The sequence below is a fragment of the Sitodiplosis mosellana genome, unplaced genomic scaffold (assembly GCF_009176505.1).
Source record: "Sitodiplosis mosellana isolate CC-2019 unplaced genomic scaffold, AAFC_SMos_1.0 Smas_scaffold_60, whole genome shotgun sequence".
In the NCBI taxonomy this organism is placed as follows: Eukaryota; Metazoa; Arthropoda; class Insecta; order Diptera; family Cecidomyiidae; genus Sitodiplosis; species Sitodiplosis mosellana.
Window position 1 is genome coordinate 65634 of NW_022595302.1, and position 11625 is coordinate 77258.

Genomic DNA, 11625 nt, shown 5'->3' on the forward strand with positions numbered 1-11625 from the left:
AAATAAACATAACCCTTCATTTGCTTCAATGCAAATTTGACAGAAGTGATGTTGTGAACGCGCAAAATATCGGTTCAATTCACGCTCGCTGTTTGTGCGCTCTCTCGCTCTCTCGCTCTTCCCTCTTTTCTCTCTACTCTCATTTTTCGTTACATCTCCACTTCTTTCCACTGTTCATTCGAGCGCAAAGTGACACTTGTGAAACGTACCCTATCATCATTCATCGACCAACGCCAATTAAAATGAGAGAGAAGGAGGAAAACATACAGAGGGAGATAGAGAGCAAGTCCATTAACATCGAATTTTTATCCGAAAATGCCATTTTCGGCAGAAAATATTTTTTTTGCATGGCAACCCATTCTCCTATTCGACAAACATAATTTTTGTCATTGCATTTTTCGTCAATCATTTTTTTCGTTATTCATTTTCATTTTTTGTCGTCGTCACAAACTGAATGTGAAATTCACCACAGAAACCGTGTGATGAATTCTAGCGGATCGGATGACATTTTCGGCTTCACTTGCACGTCCGTGCTCAATGTGACAATGTATATGCTTTTCGGTGTGTTGGTTTAGAGCCGGTGCGTGTTATTGTTCTATGCGTGTGGCCATATAATCAATCACACAGCACCATCAATAAACAAAACGCGCCACCAAAAATGTCGTTGTATTGGTAAAGCATGGCTCACTTCTGTTGGTGCAAACCGAAAATGAAACATGTTCACCGGCCAAAATAACCGCGCATCTACATTGACAAGCATCACTTGCGCTCATCAAGTATCGTCTTAGTTTATGTTTTGTGTTTAGTTCATCGTATTTCTTCCAAAAAATTTGGAAAATTCAGTATTTTGTTGTAAAAATTACGTCGATCGTATTTTCTCGTTGAAAAGTGTAAAAATTTCGGAAAATTTGTTGTAGATTTTTTGGTAATTGGAACGAAAACGTAAGTACCGTTGGAGACACATTGTGAAATTTGAGATTACAACAACAAGAATGAAGCGTGCCTGAGCAAAATAGCGCATGCAAAAGTGGCAAACAAAACACAAATGACTTTTTTCAAAGCATAGTTATTTTTCGGATTTTCTGATAAATTGAGATTTTTTCATTATTTTTGCGCATCTCTTGATTTTTGCGAATTTTTCTAAAATGAATTTGATCATTTTGAACGGGATTTTTTTCTTCAGCATTCGGAAATTGAAATAAACTCATTTTGTGGGTGATTGAGATATTTTTCATGTCATTTGTGTTCAATTTACCGAATTCAGCATGCGATGCATGGCAACGTAACCTCATTGCTCAAACTATTGACGGTCGTACCGCGACCCGTTCCTTAAAGTATGACGAAACATGTTGTCACATGAAATTTTTTTGTTCGTTCATGACATCTAGATCACAGTCAAAGATGTCTTGGATGGACGGAATAAAAAAGGCCTCAACTGGTCGACCACCAAACAAACGGCCACCGGTCATCACAAATACAAAAGTTCCGAACAAGATGCCACGTTTGGCTCTTGAGTCCACTTCGGGCGGTGGAGATGAGAATAGGCATTTAATTCGGTTCAGACCAACGTTGAATGTTGAAGATGCAGACGACCGGTCGAATGAAGGTGACGCGGCAGCAGCATTGGATGCATGGATGGACGATGTGAAACCAACGTTGGATGAGCTAAAGCCGTTGCTCGAAGCAAAGCCGTCACTCGATGTAAAGCCAATGGTTGATGAAAAGACGTCGCTCGATGTAAAGCCATTGGTGGACACACAGCTACTTTCGGACACAAAGCCTCCATTGGTCGATATCAAGCCACCGTTAGCTGAAATAAACCAAAATATCATAGATGTCTTAAGCCAAAACTCACAGAAAAGCCAACCGCTTCAAAAAGGTGCGAAGAAAGCACAAGCACCGAAGAAGAAAACCCAGAAAGGGAAAAAGAAGAACGGAGCAGATGGCGAAGATGGAGAATCAGACGATGAGAATGCGATGCGAAACCCGAAAGTGTTTGACGATAAGGCTGAAGATCACATGGGCGTTGTTGAAACGTATGCTGATTACAAGCCGGCCAAATTGGATTACGGCAAACCACATCCAGATCCAGTCGTTGAATCGGCCACATTGTCATCGATAACACCGACTGACATTCACTACGAGTTGAAGATTCCAAAGAAGACCATCGAAAAGGGAGCGTTGAGCGCACTTCAATTGGAATCAATTATTTACGCATCACAAGCTCATGAACACACTCTGGAGGATGGAGAAACACGAGCTGGTTTTTTGATTGGTATGCATTTTGAGAGGTTTTTACCGATTTTTTTTTAAATGAATTTTCAAAATTTGTACCATTTTTTACAACATTCAATCGGTTTCTTATTTTTCAAAGAGCACTTTCTTATCAGAACAGGGCGCAAATGTCATATTTCCACATTTGTCGTTTAAAATTTCCATATTATTCCACTAATTTCTCATTGAAAACAGGTGACGGAGCTGGTGTTGGTAAAGGCAGAACAGTAGCCGGTATTATTTATGAAAATTTTCTGCGTGGACGCGAAAAAGCCATATGGGTATCTGTGTCGAATGATCTCAAGTACGATGCTGAGCGCGACTTGGAAGATATTGGCGCCAAAGGAATTGAAGTGTACCATTTGAACAAGGTAAGATTGAACAGAAGTCATGAACGCATCGATCAGTGTAAACTTGACAATGAAGGAAAATTAATTACATTTGTACAAAAAGCTTCAACTCATGCATTGGTAGACCACCAATTGTGGTTCTCAGCTTTAGTTTACAAAGAATTAGGTTTCCAAGAAGAAAAAAAACGGATTTCAATAAATTTCAAATCGATTGCTCTTAATAAATTTGTCACTGCTTCCAATTTATCATGTTTCCCCATTCACGGAACAAATGATCATTCACTCAAGAAAATATCTAATCTATATCTAATTGAAAATAGTTCAAATACGCCAAAATCGATTCGTCTACAAATGGTGGTGTGGACACAGGTGTCATATTCAGCACATATTCATCGTTGATCAGTGGAACGAAGAGTGCTAAGGCCAAATACAACACGCGATTGAAGCAACTGGTCGACTGGTTCGGAGCTGACTTTGATGGCTGTATTGTCTTTGACGAGTGCCACAAGGCGAAACACTTGATTCCATCGGGCGGAGCAAAACCAACAAAGACTGGTATGCACGTGCTCGAACTTCAAAATGCATTACCAAGAGCACGCGTCGTTTACGCTTCGGCAACAGGTAATTTCGGTTTGAACTACAGTCAGATGTTTTTACATTTTTCTTAATTCATGCATAATTTCGATGGATTTGCTGCAAAATATACAGTTTTAAATGGATGCATTGTTTATTCGGTTGTTTTACATACACACACACAAGCCACATCAAAACTCTTGTTTCACACTTTTTCCCATTGAAACGAGAGCTTTGTTTTACATTTAGAATCGATCATTTTGCTCCACTCTTTTGAATAAGATTGGATTCAAGGGAATTTAATTGAATTCTCGTTCTCTTAAGAGACACTTTTTTGAAAAGTCAAGAGACTTGAAGATCCCTTGAAGAATCAATTTATCGAATTTATTGCTTTCTTCCTCGGTAAATTTGCTTTTACCTTCGATAGGTGCATCCGAGCCTCGCAACATGGCATATATGGTTCGTCTTGGCTTATGGGGCCAAGGAACACCGTTTAGAAATTTTTCCGAATTTCTATCGGCTGTTGAAAAACGGTAGGATATTCTTTTGTACTATGATTCAAACTGAAATACTATTTTCATTATTTGAAATGAACACGATTTTTGATCGTACTCATTCCATTTTGTTTCCACAGCGGTATAAGTTCAATGGAAGTCGTCGCAATGGATATGAAACTTCGTGGAATGTACATAGCTCGTCAGCTGAGCTTCAAAGGTGTAACATTTACTGTGGATGAGGTTCCATTTTCGGATGATTTTCAGCAAACATACAACGATTCGGTTGAGCTTGTAAGTTGGATTCTTGAAAATTCGTTCATTGATGTCATGACAATTAGCTTTAACATTTTTGCTCAGCTTCTTCACTCCAAGGCATGTCCTCATATTATGCTGTGTATGTCCTAATTTCGGAAGAATTGTTTAATGAATCATGTATTTAGTCTAAAATCTTGAAGCTAAAGTCTATGTGTCGAACTTTTCGTCATTCATCATTTCATTGAAAAAATTCCCATTTTCCCAAGAATAATCGATTCAAATCTTCCAATTACAGTGGGTCGAAGCAAAGAAATGCTTCTCAGAAGCCGAATTGTTGCTGGAAGAAAATCGAAAAATTGCGCACATGATGTGGGCACAATTCTGGAGCGCTCATCAGCGCTTTTTCAAGTATTTGTGCATCGCAGCAAAAGTGAGCCATACCGTTGAATTGTCGAAAAAAGCGATCGAAGATGGAAAATGCGTCGTCATTGGGCTTCAATCGACTGGCGAAGCACGCACACTTGATGCAATCGAACGTGATGACGGTGAACTGACCGAATTTGTATCGACTGCAAAGTAAGTGCAAATTGTTTTGTCTTTCTTGAAGTAAAGTTGGTAAAATGAAGAATGAATCAGTATTTTGATCGATAGATCTAAATTCTTCAAAATGAAGATGTCAAATCAAAGATCAAAAGACGTATTTCGGAATGATTTTATTCTAATTTGCAATCAATTTCTTTGTACCTCAGGAGCGTGTTTGAAATTATGATTGAAAATCATTTTCCGGCACCAGCGCGTGGGTTTTTGGACGATTATCAAAATTCCGAACAACAAGAGTCGAGTCAAAAATCGCCCAGCCCAGAAAAAAAGCGCCGTTCAAATCTGAAACGTCGAGTCTTGGCCGGACTTGAGCTTCGTCCACGTAAAAAGCTACAAGTCATCTATTCGGATGATTCAAACAACGAAGTGGATGAGAAAAAGTCGGCAAAATCGTCCAAGCCACCCAAATTGGTGAGCAAAAATCGAAGCGTACTCTACTCTGATTCCGAATCAGATGTAGAAATGGCAGAAGCGAAGAAGCCGGTTAAAGCCGAAAAATCGGGCAAATTGCGACGACGCGTCAAGCCATCGACTGACTCAGACATATCAGATATATCAGACAGTGACTCACGCGCAAGTGGTGATGATCATTCAGGTACAGTTTTAATCTAGTCCTCCTAGAGATGAACCAATGAAAAACTTTGTTTCACTTTGAATTTTGCTTTGGTAACTAAAGTTGTCAGAATTTCAACTGACTTGTTTCTCAAAATCTACATTTTTTCAGATAAAAAAAGCGCAAATGAATCTGGATCAGAATCCGGTTCTAGTTCTGAATATGATAGCGATGCATCTGGTTCTGTAAACAATTCAGATGACATCACAACGCCAGAAGAGAGCGATGCATCGACCATTGGCAGTGATGATTCGGGCGACGAATCGTCTGAATATGACAGCGATATAAGTATGGAAAGCATGGTTCGTGGTAGAAATGGTATTTCGAGCAAGCCAAAAACTATGCAAGAGAAAATCCAACGAATTTTGATGGGTATGAGTGGAAAACATGCCGAACGGATGCGAGCCTACTGCAAACGTGCCTGTGATTTGAAAGACGGTTTGCTAGAGCAAATCGAAAGTCTTGGAAAGCGATTGCCACCAAACACATTGGATCAATTGATTGACGAATTGGGTGGATCAGATGAAGTGGCTGAAATGACTGGTCGCAAAGGTCGCGTTGTTCAGTTGGATGATAATGAGATCCAGTATGAAACTCGTGCTGAACAAGGCGTCTCTTTGGAGCGACTCAACTTGCTTGAAAAACAACGATTCATGGATGGCGACAAGCTGATTGCTATCATCTCCGAAGCCGCATCAAGTGAGTCTATTTCTTTTGAAACAAATTTTCAAAACCGAAGATTTTTCCAAAAAAGCAACGAAATTGAAACGATTTTTTTTGTGAAAAAAAATGACTCGTGCGAATACCCCTTGATCAAACAATCATTTTCTTGAAGAAGCTCATTTATCGTCAACGCTTCTTCATTCAATGAAAATGTCCAAAATTCACCATTCTAATCAGTCGATTGTCTTTCTTCCAGATGGTATTTCACTTCAAAGCGATCGACGTGTTCCGAATCAGCGACGTCGTGTCCACATCACATTGGAGCTGCCATGGTCAGCTGATCGAGCCATTCAGCAGTTCGGACGTAGTCATCGTTTCATTTTCCATTGATATTCCATCACTTTGTCACTATTTCTCATTAATTTTCATTTCTTCCTTTTGTGATTTTCTTTCTCCTACAGGTAGCCATCGTTCAAACCAAGTAAACGCACCGGAATATGGTAATAAAGCCTTGAAAAACTGAGTGTATTCTTTATTTACTAACACTTTTCTTAATCAATAGTCTTTTTGATCTCAAATCTGGCTGGTGAGCGCCGTTTTGCATCATCGGTGTCGAAACGTCTTGAATCACTTGGTGCTCTGACCCATGCCGATCGTAGAGCCACAGAAACTCGAAATTTGTCACAATTTAATGTGGACAACAAGTACGGTCGCGAGGCACTCAAAACCGTTATGGAAAGCATTCTCCTTGACGCCGAAATGAAACATATGGAGGACAAGGAGAAAGTGGAACTGTTCATGGAAATTCGAGCAGCATTACATGGTGTTGGCATTGGCGAAGATCCGATTGCTAAAATTGATATGGCACGATTCTTGAATCGCATTCTGGGAATGCCAGTTCGTCTACAAAATCAACTGTTTGAGTACTTTACCCACACCCTGGACGATATAATTGAACGCGAAAAAGACGCCGGCCGCTTTGATATGGGCATCATGGGTAAGGTTTTCATATTTTAAACTCTTGTTAGATTTCAAAATTGAAATTCATTGAGAATGCTTAACTTGGAACAATTTTTCACCTCAATTTCTTCGCTTCAATCGAAAAAAGATTAACTTTGCTATGGCTTTTCCGATTTCTAGACATGGGCAACACAAACAATGCCGAAAAGATTCGGTCAATGCGATTCATTCGTCGACATGCTACTGGGACGGCACCGATCGAAATCACCACGGTTGCAGTCAATCGAGGCATTTCATGGGAAGAGGCTATCGAAAAGTAAGTTGACCCAGACAATGAAAAAAACAACGAATACCAAAACTTAATCCAAACTCATTCAATTCCAATTCAGGTTTGGTAAAGCAAAGAACGAATTCGAAGGTTTTTACCTCACCCATTACCGCAAAAATAGTTCGGTTTCATTGTTCCTTATGACCGATGGTGAAATTAAAAACGAAGATTTGGCATACATGAGACCGAGAGAAATTTTCTTCAATGCATATCGTCCGCATACTGGTACACAGACACGAACTGTGCCACTCAATGAAATGCAACGAGGTACCAAGTTGTGTGATCTTGAAAAAGCAAAAGATTACTGGGAGAGGCATTACGAAAGCTCAGCTCGCATATGCAGCCACGTATATTGGGCCGGACGATGTTTTAATCGCAAGGCTGGCTTCGATTGCGATGAAGGAATGCGTCGTCGCAAGTACACGGTTCTTTCCGGTTCGATCTTTGCGTTCTGGAATCACATCGAACATCAATTGCGCAGACGTGAATTCCCGGAATCACCACGTATCGTTCGATTGAAGACAACGGATGGCAGCAAAATTGTTGGTGTTTTGTTGCCCAACGAATGCGTGAGCGACATCATTGAAATTCTACACGAAAACTCGGAAAATTTCGAAGAATCCGTCTACTTGGAATAACGAATCCGTTACGACAAATGACATTTGACCCATTTTTTCTCATTTTCTTTTTTTATACTTTAATCAATATGCATATTTCAGTATTTAACAATACCTACAAAAGGTATCTATGTTTTGTTTCGCAATGAAAAAACATTTGACCATTGTTCAACGTTAAACATTATCAAAAAAATGTTATCGATGCAAGAAATTTGACTTGATGTCATTCCGAATGACTCATTCCAAATGATTTATTTAATAAAACAAAGGTATGTAATGAAACATTTTCTACAAATAAAAAGATTTTTCGAAAGAAATTCGTCAATTTTGTTCCGTTCAAATATTTTACCTCGACTTGGACATGAAACTTGGAATTATTTTTTTTAGTTGGATTTGTTTTTTTCTTTCGAGACTGATTTTGTTCTGGATTTCATGTGGTGTTTTTTTCATTTTGACATATCCATTGCTTTGCTTTGCTTTGCTTTGCTTTGCTTTGCTGTGAAGTGGCTGCAACTACGAGGCAACAGAGCGACATGGAACACACTCCGAATGAATACACTCACAAATAGACATTTTTGAATTATTTCTTTGCTTTTTTTACTTCGAATTTATCATTGCACAGAATAATAATGTCACAATTGATATTTTTATTCGGCAAAAGATTTGTTCATTGTTATCGTCGATATTGAAAGTTGAACCGTTTAAGTTGTAATTACAGAGTCTCTAATATAGACGCATGGAATTTATTTAATGAATTAACTTGACATGTACATGTAATGCAAAATTATATTTAAAAAAAAACTTAACATTTTTCTCTGAAACAAATGTCTGTCTATAAAACGTTTGTATTTTCAAACAAAATTGTCATTTTCAGAATTTTCTCCATTTCCATCACATTTTTTTCTTCGGCAATTGAAACTGAGTCACTGTGAGGGGAAAATTGTTACCAATTTCAAACAAAAAATCACTACAAAATGATTAGACAAAAATAAGAGTCAAAAATTGTTGTGTAGAAAGAATGGAACAAAAAAACCAAATTTCATCAATATTTCAATGTAATTCGATGATAATCAATATGCGGTTCATGAATCACAGCTTCCCAATCGTTACCCAGAACTGTAGCGAATGATTCTCGAACGATTTGATCGCTGTACTCAAATCCAAGGTCCAAAGTGTGAAGTGTTTCACATTCAGCTACAAATCGGTTCAAGTGACTTGGTGTTGAAATAAAGTCGCCGGACACATGGAGTACAGTCAAATTCGGTAAACTCTTGGCAAAAAGCATCAACGTTTCGTCCAAATTTTCCGTTGCCAGCAAAATATCCGTCGGCAATAAATTTTCTTCCAGTAACACTTCTTCGTTCGTCATCAAATTCCCCATCAAAGCCGATTTGGTCATGATCTTTGGTTCAGTCAACAGCATCAGTTTAACCAATTTTGTGCATTTCGTGATGAAATGTGTCCATTGCACATTCGATGCAGAGTACCCGATCAACCAGAGCTCTTCAATGTCCACAGCAGACATCGGTGCCTGACATTGACGTTTCGGTGGCAAATGAACTGTTAGCTTTTTGAGTGCTTCGAAGTCAATTGTACAGCCTTCGATGAAGTTCTCTTTGCCGAATAGCTCAAAAGTCAGATCCATTAAACCAGGCAGTGTATTATTGATGCAGCTCAATATTTGTGTGTCCATAGCAATGTTTGATGCCATCAAACTGAGCCTTTGCAACTGAACATTAGCACGCAAGCAATTGGCAATGTTCATTCGCGTCAGATGACCCAATTGATCCAATCGATTGTGTTTCAAGGTTAGTTGTTTCAAGTTGGGAAACGCCACTTCGATGTGTTTTGGATCGGAGAATGTGTTGTTCTCCAGCAGTAAGTGTTCAACATTCGGAAACCACTGGCATAACTTTGAGAGGCACTGTTCAAAGTAGCCGTCAGTGATAGCAACTGTGGTCACTGTTGAAAATGACTGGTCAATTGCATTGAATGTGCGTGAATCGAAACTCAGCAACTCAATTTCAGCCAACGAGTCAGCACAATAATGGGCCACTGCACGTTCGATTCCATCAAAGTCACTGGTATCGTCAAGAAAACTCCGGTTGGAGTAATCAATCTGCAGCTTTGACACCAAATGACCACACACACGTAGGAATGTTGCGGTTTCAATCTCACTGACCGTGCTCAATTGTTCACCCAAAATGATGTACTTGGAGCGTACGAAACCGGAATCATCAATCATCACTGTTTCATTTCGGCATTTTGCATGGAATGATGCACAGGTAAATGGGTTCAGTTCGTTGTTTTTGCCAGTGGATTCTTTTAACTTCAAGTAACCAAAAATTGTCGATAATATTTCGTCCAATTTCAAATCGCAAATCGGTAGGGAATTTGGTTGAGTGATGATCGCACTTTCAACAAAATCCATTTTTGACACCTGTTTTAAAGCAAAGAACGCAAATTTGTTTACTTGTGCAATTCAGTGAGATTCATTTTATTTCTTTCAACATTTTTTTAGGGAAGATTAAAAACGAAAAAATCCTACGAAAAATTTCTTGACTTGAATTCATAAAGGCGGAAAATGACAAATTGTGATTATCAGGCCAAAAATATTGGTCTAAATTTTTGTTGAAATTTGAGTTTTAAGGAAAATTATCCAACTTTGTCTTACGTTCATCGATTGGATTCAAACACCGATAATTTATTTGTAGTGCAACATTTGCTCGATCTCGCCTTTTTCCCTTCAGAAGAAAGATTTCGTTTTAACTGCTTCATGTGTGCATCGATTGATGTGGATTCATTGACAGAATCCCTTTTGCTTGAACTGCTTCAAATTTGCTTATGATTGACGTTGGTTTGACAGTATCTTCATGTCGAGAGCTCGAAAGTGTGTACAATCGTTGCTGTTGGTGAGATTTCATCAAAGTCCTTGTCTTGATACTTTTCTCAGTCTCTGTGACTACCTCTCTTTATCTCTCTCAATCTGTCTCTCATAACGCGAGCCATATTCTCCCTTTCCCTTTCTATCTCTCGACAACAAATTGAATTGATACGATAAATTTGGATGCAAACAGGGTTGCATCAGAACACGAACGTATGAAAGCTGACTGCTGTGTTCTTCAAATTACACAAATTTGCCAACGAGTAGAAAAAATTGAATTTGTTTACTTCAACACTTTTTGAATCAGCTCATTCATGCAAAGTGGAATAAGACAGCTGGAGAGACAACAAAAACAACAGGTTATTTCCTCACTTGCTGGTAAACATTTGAATGGAATTCAATAGAAGAAAAGAGAAAAAATCAAACCATTTCGATGAAACAACGAGACCATTCTTTAAGACGGTATCAATATGACCATGGAGATTTCTTTTTAAATAGCCTCATGAATATTTATTTTTCAAAAAAAATTGTCGGTATTTCAAGATTTTGTTTCAAACACTGTTCAAAGTTAAATATTGTTTCTTTATTAAATCGGAACCTTTTTCGGCTATCATCACGATGGGTGCTACTGGATGTCCCGAAATGATGTTAGGCATTCTAAAATGAACGAAATGATTTTGTTTATTCTTCTTCTCATTTTGTTGGTTCTTTTTTTGAACAAGGCTTTGTCTATTGAACAAGACTATTCCATTGAATAAAGCCCATTCTATACTTACACACTGCCGTCAATAACTCTCAACCCGTTGATTCCGTGAACTCGCAACTCTGGATCGACCACAGAATCGGTGTCAGTCGTTGGTCCCATTTTACAACCGCCAACATGATGCATAGAAGACCCGCTAATCACTTGAATGTAGCACTTCCAATAGTCAATCGATCCGTATTCGAATTTTCTATCGCAATCGGGTAACGGAATTCTTATTAGCTCGGCATTCTTTGACCGGAATGCCT

At 38.7% G+C, this 11625-nt stretch overlaps 1 protein-coding gene across 1 annotated transcript; it reads left to right on the forward strand.

Moving 5' to 3' along the window:
* The first annotated feature begins 44 nt into the window (after positions 1 to 44).
* On the forward strand, positions 45 to 8047 carry LOC129570486 (protein strawberry notch-like). The gene is made up of 14 exons (XM_055450117.1): positions 45 to 942; positions 1389 to 2275; positions 2470 to 2645; positions 2945 to 3245; positions 3625 to 3730; positions 3832 to 3985; positions 4245 to 4525; positions 4699 to 5144; positions 5274 to 5861; positions 6082 to 6189; positions 6287 to 6325; positions 6388 to 6822; positions 6966 to 7101; positions 7175 to 8047. The coding sequence occupies exons 2-14, from the start codon at positions 1402 to 1404 to the stop codon at positions 7749 to 7751; spliced, it is 4221 nt and encodes a 1406-aa protein (XP_055306092.1). The 5' UTR covers positions 45 to 942; positions 1389 to 1401; the 3' UTR covers positions 7752 to 8047.
* The last annotated feature ends 3578 nt before the right edge of the window (positions 8048 to 11625 follow it).